This window comes from Erythrolamprus reginae, chromosome 2, assembly GCF_031021105.1.
Source record: "Erythrolamprus reginae isolate rEryReg1 chromosome 2, rEryReg1.hap1, whole genome shotgun sequence".
Lineage (NCBI taxonomy): Eukaryota > Metazoa > Chordata > Lepidosauria > Squamata > Dipsadidae > Erythrolamprus > Erythrolamprus reginae.
Genome location: NC_091951.1, coordinates 152,941,242 through 152,967,109, shown reverse-complemented (window position 1 = coordinate 152,967,109; position 25,868 = coordinate 152,941,242). Strand labels below are relative to the sequence as shown.

At 38.6% G+C, this 25,868-nt stretch overlaps 1 protein-coding gene across 1 annotated transcript in view; it reads left to right on the top strand.

The window, feature by feature from the left end:
• Positions 1-25,868, top strand: part of TMEM104 (transmembrane protein 104) — a 98,634-nt gene that overhangs the window by 9,551 nt on the left and 63,215 nt on the right. The window contains exons 3-6 of the mRNA XM_070739968.1: positions 5,561-5,682; positions 9,446-9,527; positions 10,425-10,527; positions 15,721-15,801. Coding sequence (XP_070596069.1) covers positions 5,561-5,682; positions 9,446-9,527; positions 10,425-10,527; positions 15,721-15,801 — 388 coding nt within the window. The remainder of the gene's footprint in view (positions 1-5,560; positions 5,683-9,445; positions 9,528-10,424; positions 10,528-15,720; positions 15,802-25,868) is intronic.

Below are 25,868 nucleotides of genomic sequence, written 5' to 3'. Positions count from 1 at the left end.
TTTATTGCATAATACCAAAATGCAGTGAAAATCCTTAACTATTAAAATATTATAAATATTATTAGAATATTTTGTTTCATGTTGTTTTTCCATTGATGTATTTTTGTTTAATGTTGATAGTGTTCTTAACTTTATTAAGAATATAATCTTGGTAGGAATTATTTTGTGTCTTTATAGGTAAATTAGATATATTCAGACCCCTAATTAACACAATATTTGTGTCAGGGTTCCAAGTAACATCCTCAACGAAAAAAAAAGACTCCGAGTTCCTCAAACTTTCATTTTATTAGAGATGTCACATTGGCACATCTGGAAAAATCTGAATCTGAAAGCTTCCAGGTTTTTCCCACCCAAAAGAAAGCCAAAGTCCCTTCCCCTGCATCCAGTGATGGGTTGCTCCTGATTTGGCCTGGTTCTGGGAACCAGTAGCAGCGGTGGCAGGAGGCTCTGCCCACCCACCAGGGATGCTCCGCCCACCCACCGGGTTGCTCTGCCTACCACCTGGTATGCAGAAGCAGTGCATGCAGGAGTGCGCATGCAAACCAATAGCAACAGATTTTAGAACCCACTACTGCCTGCTCCCGCATATCTGTTACATGGTCCAATCAAAAGGTGGTTTCCAGGGCTGACAATTTGATAAAATATTATATATTCAACAAGAGATAAATTGAGATCATCTTCATGACTTATTATTTCCAAATTGGAACTACTAGTAGCAACACTAAGCTTTTTAATTGTTTTTAATTCAAAAATATGTTGTTCAGAAATAAGGTATTTAGGTCCACAGGCGCTCTTACATTATGCTGTAGTAGAAGTGGGTTCCAAATCCAAATCCAGAAAAGAAAAGTGGAAAAAGGCAAAACCAGAACAAAACCAAACCAAAAAATGTGAATAAAAGACAAAGTAACAAAGTTACACATAGTTTGCCCCCCTGGTTAAATACTGATAAATATATTTCAACTGTAATAGTTTTCTCCTCTTGCAAAACTGGTCCTCAATTTATGAATTTCTAAATCTCTACTAAATTACTAGATTAAAAAATATTACAAATATGAACATCTGTTGTCACTCAGCCAATTTAACCTGTCAACTACCCACTGTAAAAAAGCAGTTAACAGCTAATCCCAACAACAAGCTAAACTTCAAAGCCCTCTGTTAACAATCTGCTATTGTATTTAACTCACATAAGTGCACTAATGGCTTCTAATCTATCATAAACCCACTGCAAACATTATCCCTGATCCATCCAGGATTATATCCTTGATTCTTGGCAATAAAACTTTTCCTTGAATTACGTGGGAATTTACCAAATAGTTGCATCTCACTCCCCAAAGTCATAAATCTTAGCTGAGATTATCTCTGCACCAGTTGTTGTTCAATAATTTTTTTCTCATGCCTCCCCACATGTGCATGCGCCCCTGTCCTGCCCCCTGTGTATGCGCAGCAGAGACTTGACCAGCTGGCCGGTGAGAGGCATGTGCACATACGTGTCGGAGCTAAATTAGGCTGATGGCTCGCATGCCCAGAAAGAAGGCGTTTGTGCCACCTGTAGCACACGTGCCATAGGTTCGCCATCATGGACCTAGTCCATAGCAGAGTAGGTTTTTGAAATTAAACCAGAGCATTATAATGTTAAAATACAAATTGCATTACATATTGTGATCCAGTTAAAAAATGCATTTGCTGATCAGATGCTGATGCGAACACAAGGATCTTTTTCTCCCAGAAAGAACATGATGTCTATATATTATCATAGTTTTTGAAGGCCAAGAATTTTGGATATAATATTAATTTGGACCAGTGGGAAAAAATCTGGAGCAAAAATTGCAAATTAGCCAAAGCAGCCTCATACGAGGAAAACCTTTACAAAATGTACTACAGATGGCATCTACCACCAGCAAGATTGGCCAAGATGTATCAAAACATGAATTTAAATGTTGGAAATGTCACCATATAAATGGAACATATTACCACATGTGGTGAACCTTCCCAATAATTAAAAAATTCTGGAAAAAAATACACAACTGGCTTGAGGCAATAACAGAATGGAAAATGAACATCAAACCAGAAGCATTTTTATTAGGAATATTTGATCAAAAAATTGAAAGGAAAAATTGAAAGGTATATCATATTGCATATTCTAATAGCTGCAAGAATATCTCTGGTGCAATATTGGAAACAAGGCGACATGCCAACTGATAATGTGATTATTAGGAAAATCTTAGAATGCGCAAAATTAGACAAATTAAAAAGAGGATTCACAATACTTTGAAGTTTGGAATTCATTTTATAATTGGCTGGAAAGAAAAAAATAGAAAGAAAGAGGAATGTATAAATGTATATATTGATCCATAGTGAGAATATAGGATTTTATGAATATGATCATAAAGGATATTTATATATACTAATAGATAAAAGTACATATATGTAAGGATATGTAAGGATTTATGATAGTATATGTAAGGATATATATAAATAAGGAGCTGTGATGTTCCTTCAATACACCAGGGTGATTCGACACAAAAATATGTAACCCTTCCCTGGTGCAGAGCTGAAAGGATTGGATACTGTAGCCTAGAGGATAATTCTCTGCCTTACAAGGCAAAGGTTGCAGGTTCAAGTCCCAGTGGGTATGGCTAGCTGATGAGGCCAAAATAAGACCGAAATAGATCTATCCTAGTCTCCCTTAATTTTCAAAATCAGCAAAAAAGACATGTGACATATATATATATATATATAAAATAATAGATAAATGGATAAAAACTGTCAAGAAAATGCAGTTTAATTTAATGACATATAAATGACAATCTAATGTTATGACAATCTACCGTAGAATTTTTAAAGAGGTTGTTATCTATATTTACAAATACTGTATGTATATTTACAAATAGAGTGTTCCCTTGATTTTCGCGAGGGATGCGTTCCGAGACCACCCGCGAAAGTCGAATTTCCGCGAAGTAGAGATGCGGAAGTAAATACACTATTTTTGGCTATGAACAGTGTCACAAGCCTTCCCTTAACACTTTAAACCCCTAAATTGCAATTTCCCATTCCCTTAGCAACCATTTAGATTATTACTCACCATGTTTACTTATTAAAGTTTATTTTAAAAAAAAAAATATTAAAAGCGGATGAAAGTTTGGTGATGACATATGATGTCATCAGGCACGAAAAACCGGGGTATAGGGGGGGAAAACCGCAAAGTATTTTTTAATTAATATTTTTGAAAAACCGTGGTATAGGCTTTTCGCGAAGTTCGAACTAGCGAAAATCGAGGGAACACTGTATGCATAACAACCTCCTTAAAAATTCTATGGTGGATTTTCATAACATTAGATTTTTATTTATATGTCATTAAACTGTATTTCCTTTACAGTTTTTATCCATTTATCTATTAACAAACACACAAACACACACACACACACACACACACACATATATATCCTTTACATTTGTAAATGTTTTGTTTTGAATTGTTTATATGTTTGTCTTTATTTTAATGTTTTTAATGTTTACATTTAATAAACATTATTTTTTAAAAATATAGTCTCTGAAGGCTACAGTGTAAAGTTGTGCCAGAAATATTATGCTATATTGTGCTCTTGGTTCATTTTATTCATTATATATTATAATACAAAAAAAAAAAATTGACAGTGAAGTTCTATAGAGTTCTATAGAGAGAGCTGGTTTATGTATAGAATTTCTAATAAAGCAGTTGGAGGCAACAGTGATACTTTATTTTCCCTTCTTTCCCCCCTTTTGTGTTTACTAGAATTCTGATAGTATGGTAAATTTTACAGGATTGGGCTTTTGTCTGCCATTATCTTGTACTTTTAGGAGGTGTTTACTTATGCTACATGAATTCTTTGCTCAGACTTGGCTTTCTGCTAGATTAGTTCTTTTCATGCCAAGTACACTGTGCTTTTGGATGCTTTGTGTGCAATGATTTCCAAAACCAGCACTATCAGGGTAGGTAGCTCATTTGAGAATTTATTGATCTATTTCAGACCTAAGTTGGAATGCTTCCTTATAGGAGTATAACAAAATGGAGCAAGTGAGCATTGTTTGCCATCCTGTCCAGTGTCTCCCAGCACATGAACTGTACTTCATGCTCTGTTTGGGAAATGCTGGTAATGAAACAAATTTAAGGTTTTCACATATATAAAAAGAGGGAGGAAAGTGAAGTTGCTAAACTTGGGAAAAAGGAACCAAAGATGGTTGATAAACCAAGTGGGATTTAAGCAGTTTTGGCTGCTAAAGAAGTGTAGGTTCTAGAATAGATGGAACACAAGATTACCAAAGATGTCAGCAGACCAGGCTTCAAGAAATAAATCTGCCTTGCACAGAATTATGGAAGGAAAAGATAGTGATAAGTAATATCAATGAAATGTAATATATTGTTAGATGAATTTTATAGGAAGCCCTTGGTTAATTTTAAGGATTTTTTTAATGTCTTGCAGGAAACATGATGAGAATTAATGGAAGTAGGAAGTTCTGGATAGGTAGGAACAGATGGTAGCAAGCCAGATTTAGATTGCTTTGGCCATGGTGACCTTATTTAGTTCCACCCACTGCTCTACAGGCCCCATTAAGCACATCAGATGTATTTGGCAAAAGTCATTGACTGAAACATTTTTTTGCAAGCTTATACTATGCCAAATGAACCACCTCTATGAGTTGAGGGGGGAAAACCTTCACATCATAAAGCAATATTATTTCTGAAACAGTTAATATGAACTGTTTGATTTTAAATGTTTAGTTTTTAAGATAATTTTTAAATTAACTATTCTATTAATTGGCTTAGAAATTGGCTTACTACTACTACCACTACTACTACTAATAATAATGATAATAATAACTAACAAAGGTTATTTTCATTAGGCTATTAGACTTCTGAAATCACATAGTCATACTACCTGAGTTTGGATTGCACGTATGGAGATTTGTTTGTTTGTTTGTTTGTTTATTTATTTATTAGATTTTTATGCACAACAGTAATAAAAACAATATAGCAGTGGAACAAATCTAATATTAAAAACATATAAAACCCTATCATTATTTAAAAAACCAAACAGCACATTCATACCAAACATAAAACAAAGTATAAAAAAAAGCCTGGGGGAAAGGTGTCTCAACTCCCCCATGCCTGCCAGTATAAGTGAGTCTTCAGTCGTTTACGAAAGACAGGAAGGGTGGGGACAGTTCTAATCTCCGGGGGGAGTTGGTTCCAGAGGGCCGGAGCCGCCACAGAGAAGGCTCTTCCCCTGGGGCCCGCCAAACAACATTGTTTAGTCGACGGGACACGGAGAAGGCCAACTCTGTGGGACCTTATCGGTCGCTGGGATTTGTGCGGTAGCAGGTGGTTCCGGAGGTACTCTGGTCCAATGCCATGTAGGGCTTTAAAGGTCATGACCAACACTTTGAATTGTGACCGGAAACTGATCGGCAGCCAATGCAAGCCATTGCAATGCAAGCCAGATTGGTATTGTATACCCAATTTGTCCAAAGATAGAACTAATTTAAATAGTTTCTGTTCAATATTTCTATTCTTTCATTGCAGGTTGGCTTGATTTACATGTTCAACCTCATAGTTGGCACAGGAGCTCTAACTATGCCAAAGGCCTTTGCTGCTGCTGGTTGGCTTGTCAGTCTTATTCTAATAATGTTCTTAGGATTTATGAGGTAAGAGTTTGCTGCATGTTATTTCTGTTAATTTGGCTGAAACAAGGGATATGTAGAGATAGATGTTCCTGGGATTAGCTGCAGCTCATTGAACCCCAACTTTCTTTGTTGTATATTTTCAGTATGGTCACCAGCAAGTAAGGTCAGATATGCTGCTTTAACTTACATAGCTCTGTAAATCAAATTCAGCAGCATTTTTGGACCCAATGGAATCACATATTTAAAGCTAAGGTTTAAAAAGTAGAGCTGGTTAAAGACCTGAGCAACAGCACACACGACCCACAGAATGGAATTAGGGATCACAATGGAAGAAATAAGAAATTGTGTCTTTTGATAACAAAAGACCTACTGTGTGATCTATTTTTGCTGCCAGTAGATTGAATTCTTGTTTTAATTGATTTTTGGCAAATTGAAATAGCACAGTAATACCACTTAGATTTATATGCTGCTTTACAGTGCTTTACAGCCATCTCTAAGATGTTTTGAGTCCAACAATTTGGATCCTCATTTTACCCACCTTGGAAGGATGAAAGGCTGAGTCAACCTTGAGCCTGGTGAAGTTTGATCTGCCAAATTGCAGGGAGCTGGTAGTTAGCAGAAGTAACCTACAATACTGCATTCTAACCACTGTGCCATTATGGCTCAAACATACCCTGCTTTCCGGCCTGGATGACCACCATCAGGTTGTAGATCAGCACCTAGTTGACCTGGGCTGGGCTGAGGCAGCATGGGCCTGTCTTTTGCTGTTTCCAGGGTGACTCCGCAGGCCAGATCTAACCACATTGCAGGCCGGATCTGGCCCTTGGGCCTTGGGTTTGACACCCCTGCTGCAGATCATGGTTGTAAAACCTTTTTCCTGAGCCTTATTTGCCAGGAAAGTAAACGAAGTGCCGGCCGAGCCCACGCACTCCTGCTGGCCATCTCCTAGAAAGTTTGTGGAAAGTGGTGGTGGGCAGAGCTGGCCAGGGCGTAGCTGCCAGTGCAGCAGCGTATGGTGAGGAAGGCCGGGCGGGGAGGCGTTGCCAATTGTCTCATTGTCCCATGGGGCGGATGAGCTGGAAGAAGCGTGGTTGAGTGGGGCCCGGACAGGCTATTGCGCCTTCTCTTGTCCTGCTCTCCATCCTGGAGGGCCATGCATCCCCCTTGCAAATCCTCCTTAAAACCGCCCACCTCATCTCTGCAAGGACAAAGCCCTGCAGGGTGATCTAAAGAGGGAAGGGGGATGCTGTAGAAAAGGATGCCTTCCACCTGTGCCTCCCATGCCAGCTCTGCGGGGCTTGAGGCTCTGAAGCAGCCCACTGGCTTCCAACCCGGCACCACGATCTGAGTTCCCACAGTGGTGCCAGTGGTCAGCTAGGCTGATCCACACAGAGAGCAGACGGAAGCCCGGTTGAGAAGCCAGCGGGCTGCTTTGGAGCCACAAGTGTCAAGGAGGTGGCACGGGTGGCCCTTTCTGCAGCACCCCACTCCCCTCTTTGGGTCACCCTGCAAATGGGGGTGGGCGGGTTTTTGCCTTTGCAGAAACGGGGCTGGTGCATGTGCAGCAGCTCCATTCAGCATCTGCATTTGCAGGGACACTCGCCCACCCACTGGCTGGGCCAGACTGGACGCTGACCTCAGAAGGCAAGCAGGCATGAGGGACAGCTGGGAAGTCCACCAAGCATGGCAGGGCCACGGGGAATGGAGTAGGAAAGGCAGGTTAGGACAGTGGAGGATTGCAGGGACAGCTAGGTAGATCTGCGACTTCGCAGAGCTTCAGGCAGGCAAGCTTGCAGAGCAGAGACTGGGGCATTGGCGAAGCAAGGCGTAGGGGGAAGCAAGGTGTTGGCGAAGCAAGTACCTGTGTGGCAAAGAGAAACAACTTACATAGCCTGAGGGTGAGGTGGGTGGGCTAGAAGCACTGCGTGGTGGAAAAAGCAGCGAACAGGTGATTGGGTGTACATGGGCGGTGGGGGCGCAGGAACAGGAATGGTTTGGGGGCGTGGCCAGCCAGCTGTAGCTATCAATATGGCAAACCACCTGCCACCCTGTGGCCCCTCTTAGCACCCCCTGCCCCCCTTGTCTCTTAGCACCCCCCAAACCCCTCCCCTCCCCAGGGGCGGTACCACCTACTTTGGGAACCACTGATATACATAAATAATGAATTTCCCTTATTTTTCAATTTTTTATTCCTTGTGGGGCCTCATTATTCCTTTTGGGGCCTCGGGACCTGGTCTAGATGATATAGTTCTTCCCCCTACAGAATAAAAAAAATAGCTTTAACCTCTCCCAGGAATGTTTGCCTTAAGTATAGATAATTAATGCTAATGGATCAGTTTTATACCTCCGAATAAGCTTTAAAAATGCATGGAATATGCAAGAATTTGTACTATGCAAAAAAAAAAAGAGATGTAAATAAAAAAAATGACCTATGGTAGTTTCCCTCTTAAATGCTTTCTAAATACTATGGGCATTAATGGTCAGTTTAAATTTGTAGATTTCTTAGATAAGTGCAGCTAATTATTTACAATTTATACCTACATTTAATTGTTCTATTGTGAACATTCCATTGTAAAAGTATTTCCTTAAACAGATTTTCTTGTATCTTTAGTTAAGACTGTTGTTTGCAAATTAATCTTATAAATTGCTACTGAAGGCATTGAAAAAGTACTGGTTTCTTTGGATGGAAAGCATAAATCTTTATAGATTGCTTTTGAGCTTTGTAAAAAAAATTATTTTAAAACCTTAAGACTTATCAATAGTTCCCTACCTTGTGCTTTGATTTCTCTTCCTGTTCATTTGTTTGTATTGATAGGTTCTGTTCCAATTTATAATTATTTGTTCTATTTGTATTGTATTGTCCTTGAAATTTTTCTTACTGCTGTCAAGTTGGAAATGTTTCCTCAGTATTACCCTGTCACTTTCATTTTTCTATGAGCACTTCTGAATCTGTGATATCCCTGAGGTATGTTTGATGTAGTAAGAAGCCCTTGGGGGGAATCATTATCTGGGCCCCAGGGAATAGTTACTTTATATTAATCTCAGCAGAAATGATTTCTTACTCAATTTTTGTAAATTAGTTCAACTTGTAAGCAGCAAAATATTATTATTGAGCTTAGCATTATTCTATCCTTTGCTCATTATAACTACTTTAGTGGGTGAAAGCTCAATAAATCAAATTGTAATGTTGATTTCTTATTAAAGGATCGCTTACTCCCAGTTATTGTCTTAGTTGATCTTAAAAAGTATTTTCAATCCTTTATACATAGCATTGTATGTGAACCACTGACTTATTTACACATAGTGTGGTAAGTTAGGACTTTTTAAGCATGGTTTGTAAAATAAATATAACCTGAAAATGTTGGAATAAAATCTATTACAAATACATAACATTGCATTTTCCAAATGTGTCTTTTCCATCCATCTACAATATTTTAATCAGATTAATTTTATTAAGCTTTGCCATTTGACTCCTATCATTGAAGCTGCCTGGGGGGGGAAGCAAAATGTCAAGGGAAGCTAAGAATTAGGAGACAAACTTACTTGAGTTCTCCAAAGCTTCACTGTTACCAAAAATATAAAAATTAATGTTCCACACCTGCTTTATACAAAGTATATTTGGAAAAAAGTTGTCGGCCCCCATTATATCTAACTTCACTTTCAATATTCAACTTTGCCTGAAAACTCCTCAGAATAGAGCTTTAAAATGAATGCTGTTAATATAAATGGGCTATTATGAATGATTTTTTAAAAAAATAACTGATATTTTCTAATTCTCTTATAGCTACATGACAACAACTTTCGTAATGGAGGCCATGGCTGCAGCTAATGCTCAGCTTCACTTAAAGAGAATGGAAAAGCACAAGGTTTGTGTGGCATGCCTTAATCTGATATTTATTTTTATTTAATTGGATTTGTATGCCTCCCCTCTCCAAGGACTTGGGGCAGCTCACAGCATATATAAAAACAGAACAATAATGTAAATCCAATTAATACTACAATTTAAAAACAATTAAAAGAAATACTTATCGACCAAACATTCAGCAATCATACTTAAAGCATTCAGTGGTCAGGGAGAAGATATATCTCCAATCATGCTGTTACCTGGTAGGAAGCTTTTAATATTGTCCTTGTGCCTGCCCTTAAAATACATCAATAAATTCCCCACCATTCTGCAATATATATATATTTGAAAACAGCATTCTTTTCTCTCACTAGATTGGGTATTCAGTATTTATTTATTTATTTATTGGATTTGTATGCCGCCCCTCTCCAGAGACTCCGGGCGGCTAACAGCGACAATAAAACAGTGTACAATAGTAATTTGGTATTGATGATTAAAAATCAATTAATATAAAAACCAAACATACATACATACATACCATGCATAGAATTGTAAAGGCCTAGGGGGAAAGAGGATCTCAATTCCCCCATGCCTGGCGGCAGAGGTGGGTTTTAAGTTGTTTACGAAAGGCAAGGAGGGTGGGGGCAGTTCTAATCTCTGGGGGGAGTTGGTTCCAGAGGGCGGAGAGGGGCGGCATACAAATCTAATTAAATGAATGAATGAATGAATGAATGAATGAATGAATGAATGAATGATAGAGGAACTGGAATTCTAAGCATCTTAAAGACCCATAGCTAAAGAGGGTTTTTTTTTAGCTTGTAAATGCATTTTTAATTTAGTGCTTATTTTTCTTTTACTTATCAGAATTCTACAATAATCGTTCATTTTTGAGATATACATTAATGTCTTACTCTTCTAGGAAGATGATAATGACGAAGATGATTCTTCATCTGACGTTTCTGATAGTGAAGTTCTGCCAGATGTTTATGAACGATCAGAAACACGGCCAATTCTATCTGTGCGTAAGTATCTAGCTGATTCTACTTTCAACTTGATAATATGTGAGAATCAGTCTTTTTCTACAGTACATTGCTAATGCCAAAGGCAAGCGAAAAAAAGATCCTTATCCTTTATTTAACCTTTCTGTAAATTATATAAGTGTGTTATAAAATCAAACATTAGTAATACTTTGCAAAGCAATTTTAATTGGAAAAAAATAGTTTATTCAAGGAGAAAGCTTGTTCTTCTTTTGCAGATCACCAAAATGCATATTTTTAAAAAATATTTTTCTTATTCCAGGCCACATTGCTTGCAACAGTGGTGTCCTTGTAATACACATATTTTATCCTGCTTTGCAATGTTGGATACATACCGTATCTTTTGGAGTATAAGACGCACCTTTCCTCCCCCTTAAAAGAATGTGGAAATGTTGGTGCGTCTTATATACTGAATGCAGCCATTTTTGCTGTCCTGAAGCACACACACACCGCCTGCAGAGAGCTCCTTGGTGGTGGGGGAAGGCAAAAATGCCCCCATTTTTGTGAAAATACATTTTGTAAAAATGGGGGCATTTTTGCCATCCCCCATCCCCCATGAGCTCCCTGCAGGCTTCCCAGACCACCCGCCCACCCAATTTTGGGATTTTTTTTTGCAACAATGGGGCTGTTTTTGCCTTCTAATTACTCTATCTAGCGTGACTGGAGGAGGAATTCTGGGAGTTGAAGTCCACTAGTCTTAAAGCTGTCAAGTTTAAAGAACCTTGGGCTAGGGATTAGGGTTGCAAGGGTCTTCAGACTTGGCAAGTTTAAGACTTGTGGATTTTAACTTCCATTCCTGAGCTAGCATGACTGGAGGAGAAATTTTGGGAGTTGAAGTCCACAAGTCTTAAAGTTGTCAAGTTTGAAGTTTGTAAAAAGTGTACATGTTTGTAAAAAGTATTCTGCTACACTGGTATTTTATTAAATAATATATTACTACACCACTTGGTTCAGAATACTTTTTTCCTTGTTTCCTACCTCTAAAATTTAGGTGCATCTTATACTCCAGTGTGTTATACTCTGAAAAATACGGTAGTTGTATAACTCTCAGAACAAACAACATCCCCATCCTCAATGGTTTCAGTAACATATGCCATATTTCACTGCTTGTCCATCACTAAATAATGAATTAAAGTGGTATTATAGCATTAATCCACAACTTTGTGGATTAACATCGCTCCGGGTCCTCGGAGAGGAGCGGCATATACATCCAATTAATAATTAATAAATTGTGAGGCCAGGTTCCTGGATAATCTGATTACCAAGACCTTCAAAAGGTTGGAACAGAAGATCACATCAAGATTGGCAATCTCTCTTCCCTTGAGTGGCTAGCTTGGCTCTCCCTGGTTTTTCGTTTTCCTTTTATTGATATTACTTCTACACAAGTGACCCAGATAAACATATTCTAATAATGATACATACATTAGAAAGTAACTGCTCTTTTGCATCAGTATCAATCATTGGTCAGTTCACTATTTAAAATCAGGATATGAACTTCCTACTCCATTTATTATCGAGCTTAGGTACAGTATTGTATATTAGGTAGCTTCCCAACTTTATCATATTCTACTTCTTTAAATTTGATTGGCTTATTAACAGCTCATTTTATGTAGTTGCAGTGAATAACAATAATCAGAAATATTCACATTCTGATTTTAATTAGAATAAAATCATTTTGCAGATAGTTCAGAAGCCAGTTTCTTTGGTCTGTGTGTATAACTTTTCTTCTTGACTTCAATCACTGTTCCAGCTTGGACTGAAGATTTTACAGCCACTTAAACTGCTTTTTTTACTGTTGCTGCAGTACTTATCTTCAGACAAAATTATAAAATCATTTATTTCTTTAACTTTTGTTTTCTCTTTATTATTCTTCATCAATCTTTAGTAACTTTGATGGGAAGCCATTAGTCTTAAAATCTGTTTGAATTTACTCTTACACTTGCAACATCTATAGGATTATTTTTAATCACCTAGAACAAATGGTGATTTGTGTTAATACTAAGAACATTGTTAGTATATGTCTTTGATAACTCTCCTTAACAATTAGTTCTAGTTTATTTTGTTTGGGGGCACAGGAGTGTTGCTTGATTTTCTTTTTTTCTCTTGCCTTTTTTATATGTCATCATCAGACTACACGTAAACAGGGACTTGCCAAAAGCTGGATCTATTCCTTGTATAGTACAAAGTCTCTGCAAGCAAATGGGAGCTATGAATTCAAATCTTTTCAGGCTCTCATATCAAGCAACTCATTGTTGAATTGTTTTTTATCAATATTATAATCTTCCATATTCTCCAGATTAGGAGTGAAATGCTCCTGATTTGCTCATGCCTATTGGTCAATGGAGAGCCTCATGCCTATTGGTCAATGCTCATGCCTATTGGTCATGCCTATTTTGCTCATCCCTATTGGTCAATGCCTATTGCTCATGCCTATTGGTCAATGGAGAGCCAATCGCAAAGGGAGCGCGAGGCTCCACCCACTTGCCCAGACACCACCATTTGGATTCTTTTATCCTCTGCGCATACACAAAGCGTTCTGTGCATGTGGAAAGGGTAAAAGAACCCAAATGGTGGCGTCTGGGCAAGTGGGCGGAGCCTCACACTCCCTTCACGACCGGTTCTTCAACGACTGACAGGCACGAACGAACCAGGAGCATTTCACCCTTGCTCCAGATTACGATCTTCCAAAATCCCAGTAGCAGCTCCTCTCCCAACTAACATATTTGCTTGAGTCATTTATGGAATAATTTTCAGCCTTTTACAAAAGGAGTTAAAGGCGGAATCTGCACCATGTTGCTTTCTTCCCTTCTCAGAGGTTACAGAGTTTAACTGTTTTCTAGGGTTTACTTCTAGTTTCCTCTCACCCTCGTGTCCTGGATTAATATCATATCAAAAGGGAAGGAAAAAATGTTGCTAAATAAATTTTACTGAGTAACTTCTGCTTTTCAATTGTTTGTGTAGAAACATTTATCTTTTTCACATTTCATTCCAAAGATTCTGCTTGCTTTGATAAATTCAAGATACGGTTTGTACTGTGCATTATAGCAGCAGGACTGGTTTCTTTGTGTAAGATAAACAGTTTCAATTGCTTATATTCTAGCAATAGTGAGGGGGGGGGATATGCATTGGTTTCTCATAAGACAACTATGGACTGATCTTGTGAATACAGTGATCCCTCGATTATCGCGAGGGTTCCGTTCCAAGACCCCTCGCGATAATCGATTTTTTGCGATGTAGGGTTGCGGAAGTAAAAACACCATCTGCGCATGCGCGCCCCTTTTTTCATGGCCGCGCATGCGCAGATGGCGGAGTTTGCGTGGGCGGCGGGGAAGACCCAGGGAAGGTTCCTTTGGCCGCCCAGCAGCTGATCTGCTCGGCAGCGCAGCAGCAGCGAGCAGACGAAGATTGGGGTTTCCCCGCCGCCCACGCAAAGGGGAAACCCCGATTCGGCTCCTCGCTGCGCTGCCGAGCAGATCAGCTGCTGGGCGGCCGAAGGAACCTTCCCTGGGTCTTCCTCGCTGATGCCCCCGCTCGCCCGCCCGCCGCCCGCCGGCCGCTCGCCATCCACCAGCAAGAGGGGGAGAGATAGAGAAAGAGAGAGAAGGAAAGAAAGAGATGAGAGAGGGAGGAAGAGAGTGTGAGAGAGGAAGAAGCAAGGTAGAGAAAGAGAGAGAGAAAGAAAGATGAGAAAGGAAGGAAGAGAGTGACATCATCGGGTGGGAAAAATCGCAATATAGCGTTTCACGAAGAACGAGATCGCGAAAATCGAGGGATCACTGTATTATAAGAACTATGTAGAAATAGTGGATTGTTTCTACAGCGTAGTCCTCCTGATGGCTTTATGTCATCCTGAAATTATTTACTATGCTTCACATCTGTGGCATGTTGTTTGTCAAATTTTTCAAACAGATTGTTGTATCGTGTGGATTAATTAAGAAGGATTTACGTTTTGAACTAGAACATCAGAACTCCGCCTGAGCTACAAAACGTTCTACCCCAGCCATGTTTTTCACATTAACTTCAGAAATAAAAAGCCCTAAAATTTGTATAACACTGGGGTGAAGGGAGTCTTTAAAATGGTGAACATAGTTTCCCCCCCTGTTACTTACTTTTTGGGGTCATCAACCCAATCTTTCGGTCATTCATTCGTCAGCCTATTTAAGCAGCTGTTCCCCTTCAGAGAGGGAAGAAGGGGAGACCTTTCTTTCTTAATTCTGGCCCATAATTAATCAAACACATGTACAACCAAAAGAGCCATTTAAAGGATGAACAACAAGAGAAGATTGAGTAATTTAACTATAAAGCATTTTAAAACGAGTTTAAAAATAAGCATCTATTGTAACATTTCTTTCTTTTTATTACATGTACACATATGCATATTGTTATTTCACTGGCAAGTTACATATAGCCCTTGACATAGGACCACAATTGAGATCAGAATTTCCATTGCTAAGCAAGGCAGTTGTTAAGAGAATCATGTTGTCATTAAGCAAATCCAGCTTTTCACATTGACTTTGCTTGTTGGAAGCTGGTTGGAAGAATCACAGAAGGTGATCATGTGACCCCAGGACACTTCAAACTTTGCAAATGCATGCTGGTTGCCAGAGGCTGAATTTTGATCAGGGGGTTGTGGGGAGGAGGCTTTGATGGTTATAAGTGTAAGGATCAGCAGTAAGTCATTTTTTTCAATGTGATTGTAACTTGTAACAGTTGCTAAACAAATGGTTGTAAATTGAGGACTACCTGTGAAAGAAATGGTTTATAACAGGGGTGTCAATGGCCTGAGAGCCAGATTCGCCCCCTGGGGTATTTAGATCTGGCCCATGGAGCTGCCCTGGAAACAGCAAAGGACCGGCCAGTTATGCCTCTGCCAGTGAAAACGGCCCTCCTGAGATCTGTTTCCGCTGACAGAGAGAGGGTTGCAGGAGATTGTCGCAGCTGAAAACAGAGCTTGGGAGCCTGTTTTCTCTGACAAAGCAATCTGGCCACCACAGGCTCCCTCGACACAAGTGATGTCATGCTGGTCACATTCATGGTGCTGCCTACACCCACCCCAGCCCTCTGAGGTCAAATAAAACCATGATGCAGCCCTCAGTGAAATTGAGTTTGACACCCCTGGTTTATAATATGAATAATTTGGACTTATTATGGGTATAAAACATTCCTTCTAATTTTCAGAGAGACGAGGAGCACCTAATATTTTTGAAATCACCGAAAGGGTAGAAATGGGTCAGATGGCCTCCATGTTCTTCAATAAAGGTAACTACTTTTAAGCTATTAAGACCCTGTTTTATATTTCGGGTACACGTTGTTGGATTTTTATTTAAACCTTGTCTTGTTCATTTCCCAAAACATTCTTACATGTTTTATTTGTGGAATGCTTTCAACTAATTTATTTATTTATTTATTTTGTCAAACAATTATAGGGTGATATTTTGTACAAATAAAACATTAGATAAGTAATGATAAAAGGTAACAAAAGAAGACAATAGGACAGGGACGGTAGGTCCAGTGGAAACGCCTGCACATTAATACAGGGAGTGGAGTACTGCTAAATTATTGTCATAAAGCTCTCAATTTCCCTCTATCCCCTCCTCCTCTCCTTTATCTTTCCCCCTCAATTTCCCCCTAAGTATAAGTTTTATTGCTGATGGCCTGGCTGAAAACATTACATAATTCATACCTATGGCTGCTATGGAAAATAGATCAAATGTATGTAAGTGATAGTTCCTGAAATCTGGGTTTCAATAACTCTGTGTATGGAATTGGGGGCCCTTGGCCTCTTCTTCATTAAGCTTTGAATTCATAGCAAAGATTGAGGTATTGTTCCGGTCAGTGTCATCCAAAGTGAGATAGTAAGGGTCAAGATATGTTGGCTAACTTTATCTTATTTATTTATTTATTTATTACTTGGATTTGTATGCCGCCCCTCTCCGAAGACTCGGGGCGGCTCACAACATGTAAAAAGACAAATCATAAGTAATCAACAATTTAACATTTTAAAGATTTAAAAACCCCCACAAACTAACAGACTCACACACAAGCATACCATATATAAATTCAACGTGCCCAGGGGGGGGGGATGTTTCAATTCCCCCATGCCTGACGGCAAAGGTGGGTTTTAAGAAGTTTACCCACCCTTCCAAAGGTGGCTCTTTCTGATTTTACACCAGGTCTAACTAGCTGGTAAGAAGTAATAGTTAATGAAAGGAAATTGTAGGCAATGAAGGAGAATGAGATAAGGAGGCTAAATGGAAACCTGTATTTTGTTTATTCTATTTGAATGCAGGAGTAGCTTTATTCCACCTTTCCACCTTTGAAGTAGGGTTATCTTTTCAGCATTAGAACAGTTTCTCACTGTATATTTTAGCATTGAATAAATGCTTGGCAGGGGGGGGAGAAGAAGATTTTGTTTTTATCATGGATGGGACCATTTTTATATATATAGTGTGGCAGGAGGGATGTTTACATTGGAGAAATACAGCTCTGGGATAATATAGTAGCATTAATTCTTTATTTCTGCTATGAATAATTTTACACAGTAGAGGGTGCTCAGATCACGTATGTGAATACAGGTTAAGCATAGTTAATTTTTTCAACGCTTTCTTTGGTTGACAGTTCAAACAAAATTTATTCTGCTTTTTTCCGCTTATTATAGGCAGGTTGTGATACTAGCTTTCTTTCTCAAGAGGGAAAAGTTTTAAAATACTAATAATGAACAGTTATAGCAAAATAAAAGTGCCCATTCAAAGATAGGGATGGCCCTAATTTGCGTCATATGATTTTTCTGTTCTTTTGATCTGCAGAAACATACCTGGGTGCATTAGAATGCTTTGGAAAGATCATAGAGATTTCCAAATCCAGGCATACATTATCAACCACTGAATTTAACTAGGAGAATAATAAATTCCCTTCCTGCCATTCCTTCTTATGTCTATAAAGGTTTTTACATTATGGATGTCAGTATTGGAAAAATATTTTAGTGTGCACCCACTGTAGTGTTTTGAATGGTCTCTAAATAATATTCAGTTAGAAAATACATCATGGTCTAGTGATATGAAGCAAAAATGTACATACTAAAACTGAAGATAATATCATGACATTTGTATATATTTATTAGCCCATGCAGCACTGCTTTCTATAGGAATGTGGAAATCTGATAGAGTGCCTCTAGTTCAAACTATCAAAAATCTTTTTACAAACAGAAATACGTGCAGGTAGTCCTCAACATATGAGAATAGTGGCGGCCAGAATTTCCATTACTAAGCAAAGTGTTTGTCAAATGAGTCATGCCTGCTTTTTTAAAACCTTTTTTGCCACTGTTGTTAACTGAATCATTGCAGTTGTTAAATGAATTGTTTAGTCACTAAGCAAATCCAGCTTCCCCTATTGACCTTACTTGTTGGAAGCCAGCTGGGAAAGTCACATATGGTGATTACATGACCCTGGTACACTGCAGCCATCGTCAATAGTTGCCAAGCATCTGAATTTTGACCATGTGACTGTAGGGATGTTGCAACAGTTGTAAGCGCAAGCACTGCCGCAGGTCACATTTTTCGGTGCTGTTGTAAGTTTGAATGGTTACTAACAAATAGTTGTAAAAAATCATTTAAGATAATGGGTTTTAGCCATAGTTTTAATTATTAGGTTTGTATTTATATTGTGTTATTGTTGTTGTGAGCCGCCCCGAGTCTTCAGAGAGGGGCGGTATACAAGTCTAATAAATCATCATCATCATCATCATCATCATCATCATCATCATCATCATTATTATAAATTGAGGAGTACCTATTGTCAGCCTCCATGCTGCTTGCTTGGGGGCAGTGGGGAGGTCTAGGTATTTGGGGAAGAGAGGGGGAAGAGTGCTGGAGATGTTTCTGTATGTGCCTGATTAGTGAGCAGGGGAGGACATTCTCATCACCTACTATGCTACAGAATGGACATGTTTACAGCCAGCTCAAGATCAACCGTTTCAGCATCCCAGATGCGATGGCTCCACCTGAAGATGCAGCCCACACGACATCTTGGGGGCATGGGGATTGGATGGTCAGCCCATCCAATCTTTGAGGGAGGGATTGGGGATTGCTTTCTATATGTAATTTTCGCACCCTTAGCCTCCGATCTTATTTCCAACTTGTTGCTATCAGTTCTTATCCAGTAAAAGCACCTTTCTCTCCAACCATGGAGTTTTCCTGGGTTTTGAACGGAGGCACGTCTGACATTAAGCCAAAATGCTGGGGGAAACATAGAAACATAGAAGACTGATGGCAGAAAAAGACCTCATGGTCCATCTAGTCTGCCCTTATACTATTTCCTGTATTTTATCTTACGATGGATATATGTTTATCCCAGGCATGTTTAAATTCAGTTACTGTGGATTTACCAACCACGTCTGCTGGAAGTTTGTTCCAAGGATCTACTACTCTTTCAGTGAAATAATATTTTCTCATGTTGCTTTTGATCTTTCCCCCAACTAACTTCAGATTGTGTCCCCTTGTTCTTGTGTTCACTTTCCTATTAAAAACACTTCCCTCCTGAACCTTAAAAATCAAATTTCTCAAATGCATGATTTTGCAATTGTCTTTCCTGCTGTTTCCTTACCAGGGATTTCGCTCAGTTTTCCTTGGAGGTTATTGGATGTCAGAAATTCCCAACTGCTATCCATCGTTTCCAGTTTGCTCTTTCCTTGCCTCACTTTGGCATTTGCCTGGCTTCCTGCAACTGAGGAAACTCTGCATAATTTTTCAGTAAATGAAATCAGAACTACATCAATTACTTGCTTTTAACAGCTAACATCTGACCTTGCTTTCTATGTGGTGTAGTTTTAGAACAGGCAAAGACCAATTTATGCAGTCACGCTGAATATATCTAATATAATGCCCAATTAAAACCTGGCAAGATTTGCTACCAGGATAAAAAGATATGGTGCAGGCAAGGAGTAAGATTTTCAGAATATCATGTTCTATTATAATTGCTGTTATACACAGACCAGTCGTAGGTTTGTTTAAAAAAGAAAGTCTTTGTGTTTGCTGCATATCCTGCACATTTCCTTTGGTAATCTTATAAGAATCAATGCTTGTCAAATTGTTATTTTACCAATTTAAGCTGAGACGTGTAAGACTTCAGGCTGTACTTTGTAAGGAATTGGTATGTAGACTTAAAGAGAAAGAAAGTCTTCTGACGATTTCTATGAAAGGTGTCTAACTCTGAAGGATAGTTTGGCCTGCTCTAACAGGGATTCTAGAGTCATTTATTGTAGTAATGGATTCTAGGCATATATGTCATGTACGACTCCGGGAGAAATCCATTGATCTTCCTTTTTTGTGTCCAGTAATGAAAGTATCAATCAATGAAGGTCCATGACTGTTTATAAAATGGAACTAGCACAATGTTTACCTTAATTGGGAAAAAAACCCCAAATGGCAATCTCAAAATCACAACTTTACTGTAAAAATTAATATGAAACACTACTTCTGTTGAAGAATTAAGAAAGAGAAGCCAAAGTGTCTTTCAGGGGAACTACAAGATTGCCTAAAAAATAATGGTTGCAAACCCTGACCCTAGTGAACTGACCTATCCAATATTTGCAGAAAACCATAAAACTTCCTGGGAAACTATGATGCAAAAGAAACCAAGTTTGTATAGTTTCTCCAGTGATGCCAGTTTACCCTTATAGTTAGATCACGCTAGATCAATACTACGGCAAAGGATCTTAGATATAAAAGATAAAACAGAAATTGCTGCTTTCTTTCATAATCTTCTTAATTATATTGTAACTGTATACAACCAAGTTTTAATACCTGAAGCTGGCATATAATAATATCACAGTTCCCAAATTTGGGAGAACTTTATTTTTAGTTTGATTTCATGTTCTTCCCACAGCTGTCCTGAAAGGGAAATATAGGAAACCCCATATGAAATATCAACAGATTAACTGGTAATCAATTTCTTTTATTCCTATGGGACTCTAATAGCTTTCATCTGCACTATCTATAAAACAAGAAAGATGTGTAAAATCTATCTAAAAGTAGCAAATTTTTGCTATGTTATGAGTAAGCTTTCTTTTCAAATGGTTGACAGTAGTTCTTGTTGTTAGAAGATAGTTTTCATTTTATTGATAGTATTTTTATTAGTTAATGACCAAAATAAAGTTCTGTCTGGCAAATGAATACATAATATTAAAACAGAAATATGTTCTTAGAAAGATCATAAGCAGGAGTCAGGGCATAATTATTTTTGTAGCGCAACAATTGAGTAATGTGAGCATCCTTTTTCTAATTTCTATTTAAATATCTAGATTATAATTTACTGAACTAAAATTCCTATCAAAAGTATTATTAATTATATATTCAAGTCTGGAATCAAATGATCTAAGAAGTGAGCAATATATTTAGTTGGTTTGATTTTAACAATGAACAAATAGCAGCCCCTTCATAATCCTTCTATATTACATGTTGTCCTTGGCCTGTTAAATGGACTGTTTGAAAAAAATTATTTCTTTATTTTATTTATTTAATTATGCTGCCCAATCCCGAAGGACTCGGGACAGTCTAATTTTACTGTATCTCTCTGATTATATTACAACTGTTCCTATTCATTCATTCATTCATTCATTCATTCATTCATTCATTCATTCATTCATTCATTTATTATATTTGTATGCCGCCCCTCTCCAAAGACTCAGGGCGGCTCAGGATACAATATAAAATTGTGAATACAAAACAAATCTAATTAATTAAAAAACTACATAAGCTAAACCCCCAGTATATTAAAACCAATCAAACAATTCAATCGCAGCCATACATCACATTTATTGGCCAGGGGCCTGAGACCTAATTGCCCCAAGCCTGGTGAAATAAGTGAGACTTCAGACTCTTGCAAAAGGCGAGGAGGGTGGGGGCAGTGCAAATCTCTGGGGGTAGCTGATTCCAGAGGGCCTGGGCCCCCACAGAGAAGGCTCTTCCCCTAGGCCCTGCCAAACGACATTGCCTGGTTGACAGGACCTGGAGAATGTCAACTCTGTGGGACTTAACCGGCTGCTGGGATTCATACGGCAGAAGGCAGTCCCATAAGTAATCTGGCCCGATGCCATATAGGGCTTTGTAGGTCATTCCCAATACTTTGAATTGTTTCCGGAAACCAATCGGCAACCAATACAGTCCACAGAGTGTTGGAGAGACATGGGTTTATCTAGGGAGGCCCATGACCACTCGCGCGGCTGCATTTTGCACGATTTGAAGTTTCCAAACACTCTTCCTAATTCAGTTTTTTCCTGAGAATCCAAGTACAGTATTAGCTTTTAAAATAGCTGCTATCTTGTTCTTACATTTACTGAGATACATTCAAAATACCCTTCCATGAGATTACAACCTTGATGGTGGTAGAAAGGCTCAGTAACTTCAAATAACCTTGAAAGTGAGCATAAACCCATGAGTTCCTTAAAGGTCAGCTTTGCCAGGAAAATTCAAAGATGTGGGGGGGCGGGGCGGGGGGATGAAGCTAAGGGTTCCTTAGGCTCAGGAACTGGCAAAAACGGTGGCTGTGTGGGTATGAAGTAAACTAAACCAACTTTCGAAAGGAATTGTAAATCAAAAAATTATGTAGTGTATTATGACATATAAAAAGCGTAAAAAGTAAAATGGACAAAGCTGAAGGGTATTAAATATGACATTTTAGGAATAAGCAATACAGCTATATGAAAGAATGGAGATATATGAGTGGATGTAACTAAGTAAATTTTGTAATCCTATCTAATGGTCTTACTTATTATTCATTGAATATCAATATTATATCAACAGATATATTTTAAAATGGCAGGATTCATTGAATCAAATACAAACTTAGACTATTTTAGATATAAATATGATATCACTTAACTGAAAGGAAAAATGACTTAATGAGCTGGTGATAAAAATGAAAAATTGGGTTTAATATTAATTCTTAAAGAAAATTAAAATGAACCAGCAGGCCTGAACTTACTGTTGGTAGTGAAAAAGTAAAGGTAGTAAATTTATTTATGTATTTATGTATGTATGTATTTATGTATGTATGTATGTATGTATGTATGTATGTATGTATGTATGTATTCATTCATTCATTCATTCATTCATTCATTCATTCATTCATTCATTCATTCATTTATGCCGCCCTTCTCCTTAGACTCAGGGCGGCTTACAACATGTTAGCAATAAGCACTTTTTAACAGAGCTAGCCTATTGCCCCCCACAATCTGGGTCCTCATTTTACCTACCTCGGAAGGATGGAAGGCTGAGTCAACCTTGAGCCGGTGATGAGATTTGAACCACTGACCTTCAGATCTACAGTCAGCTTCAGTGGCCTGCAGTACAGCACTCTATCTGCTGCGCCACCCCGGCTCTTTATTGCTTTCTTTGATGCAGAAATAAAGATATATGGAAAACTGGAGAAATTAAAAGGAGATTAAGTCCAAAAAATAAGGCAATGTACACTTAGAAAAGATCATGAAGGATAAGAAACATTTCAATAAAACAAAATAATAATAACTAAAATGATAGTTTTCCTGTGGCAACATACATTTCAGTATAATAATAGAATAGAATAGAATAGAATTTTTATTGGCCAAGTGTGATTGGACACACAAGGAATTTGTCTTGGTGCATATGCTCTCAACGTACATAAAATAAAATATACATTTGTCAAGAATCATGTGATACAACACTTAATGATTGTCATAGGGGTCAAATAAGCAATGAAGAAGCAATATTAATAAAAATCTTAGGATATACGCAACAAGTTACAGTCATACAGTCAACATGGGAGGAAATGGGTGATAGGAATGATGAGAAAAACTAGTAGAATAGAAGTGCAGATTTAGAAAGTCTGACAGTTTTGAGGGAATTATTTGTTTAGTAGAGTGATGGCGTTCGGGAAAAAACTGTTCTTGTGTCTAGTTGTCTTGGTGTGCAGTACTCTGTAGCGACGTTTTGAGGGTAGGAGTTGAAACAATTTGTGTCCAGGATGCGAGGGGTCAGTAAATATTTTACCCGCCCTCTTTTTGACTCGTGCAGTATACAGGTCCTCAATGGAAGGCAGATTGGCAGCAATTGTTTTTTCTGCAATTCTGATTATCCTCTGAAGTCTGTGTCGGTCCTGTTGGGTTGCAGCACCAAACCAGACAGTTATAGAGGTGCAGATGACAGACTCAATGATTCCTCTGTAGAACTGAATCAGCAGCTCCTTGGGCAGTTTGAGCTTCCTGAGCTGGCGCAGAAAGAACATTCTTTGTTGTGCTTTTTTGATGATGCTTTTGATGTTAGGTGACCATTTTAGGTCTTGAGATATGATAGAACCTAGAAATTTGAAGGTCTCTACTGTTGATACTGTGTTGTCTAGTATTGTGAGAGGTGGAAGGGTGGAAGGGTTTCTCTTAAAGTCTACCACCATTTCTACAGTTTTGAGTGTGTTCAGTTCTAGATTGTTCTGGTCACACCACAAGGATAGTTGTTCAACTTCCCGTCTGTATGCGGATTCATCATTGTCTCGAATGAGTCCGATCACTGTTGTATCATCTGCAAACTTCAGTAGATTAACAGATGGATCGTATGAGATGCAGTCATTAGTGTATAGAGAGAAGAGAAGTGGTGAGAGTACACAGCCTTGGGGGGCACCTGTGCTAATTGTACATATATCTGATGTGATTTTTCCTAGCTTCATCTGCTGCTTCCTGTCTGTTAGGAAGCTTGTGATCCACTTACAAGTGTGTTCAGGTACCGCTAGCTGATTTAGTTTGGTTAAGAGAATGTCCGGTACAATGGTATTGAATGCTGAACTGAAGTCCACAAAGAGGACCCTGGCGTAGGTCATTGGAGATTCAAGATGTTGAAGGGATGTAGTGTAGAGCCATATTAACAGCATCATCTGTTGATCTATTTGCTCGGTATGAAAATTGCAGGGGGTCTAACAGTGGATCTGTGATGGCTCTCAAATGGAACATCACTAGCCTTTCAAAGGTTTTCATAACTACAGATGTTAGAGCAACTGGTCTGTAGTTATTCAGTTCCTTGATGGAGGGCTTCTTTGGCACTGGGATGATAGTCGAGCGTTTGAAGCAGGAAGGAACATAGCACAACTCTAGTGATTTGTTGAAGATTTGGGTGAAGATGGGGGCCAATTGGTCAGCACAGACTTTTAAGCAAGAAGGAGTTATCTTGTCTGGGCCTGGTGCTTTTCCAGGCTTCTGTCTGAGAAATAGATCTTTCACTTCCTTTTCTGTGATCACTAGGGGTTGTAAACACAATAGGATGGGTTCAGTTGTAGAAGATTTAGCTGTTGTTGGTGTGTCTGGGATGGAGGTTGTGCACATAAGAGGTTGAGGTTTCTTTTCAAACCTGCAGTAGAACACATTCAGGTCATCTGCCAATTGCTGATCTCCTTCAGCTTGGGAAGGTGGTTTGCTGTAACAGGTGATGTTTTTGAGAGTTTTCCACATGTTTGCTGGTTCATTTGTTGAGAATTGATTCTTTAGCTTTTCAGAGTAGTTCCTTTTTGCTGCTCTGATCTCCCTTGTTAATATATTTCTGGCCTGATTGTACAGCATTCTATCACCTTTTCTGTAGGCTTCCTCTTTGGAATGATGTAACTGCATGAGTTTGGCTGTGAACCAAGGTTTATTGTTACTGTATATTTTCAAGTTCCTGGTTGGTACACATAGGTCTTCACAGAAGCTGACATATGATGTTACAATATCTGTGAGTTCATCTAGATCTGCAGAGGTGTCTTTAAAAATATTCCAGTCTGTGCAGTCAAAGCAAGCCTGTAGCTTTAACTTTGCTTCCTCAGTCCAAGTCCTCACTGATTTAATTATTGGTTTTGTGGCTTTAAATCTTTGTTTGTAAGCAGGTACAAGGTGAATCATGCAATGATCAGAATGGCCCACAGCTGCTCTTGGTAAAGCCCTGTATGCATTTTTTACAGCTGTATAACAATGGTCTAAGATATTATTGCCTCTGGTGGGACAATTTACATGTTGAAAGTATTTTGGTAGCTCATCTCTTAAGTTTGCCTTGTTAAAATCTCCCAAAATAATGGCCAGTGAATCAGGATATTTGGCTTCAGCCTCCATAATCTGATCAGCTAGGGTTTTTAGTGCCTTTTGTACAGATGCTTGGGGAGGGATGTAAATTGTAGAAATTAAGAAGGAATGAATCTCACGAGGAGAATAAAAGGGTTTGCAATTAATAATTAAAGACTCCAAGTTTTCATCACAGAACTTTTGTATAATGGTGATGTCTTGAGACCAGCTGTTGTTGATATATATACATAAGCCTCCTCCCCTTTTTTTTCCTGAT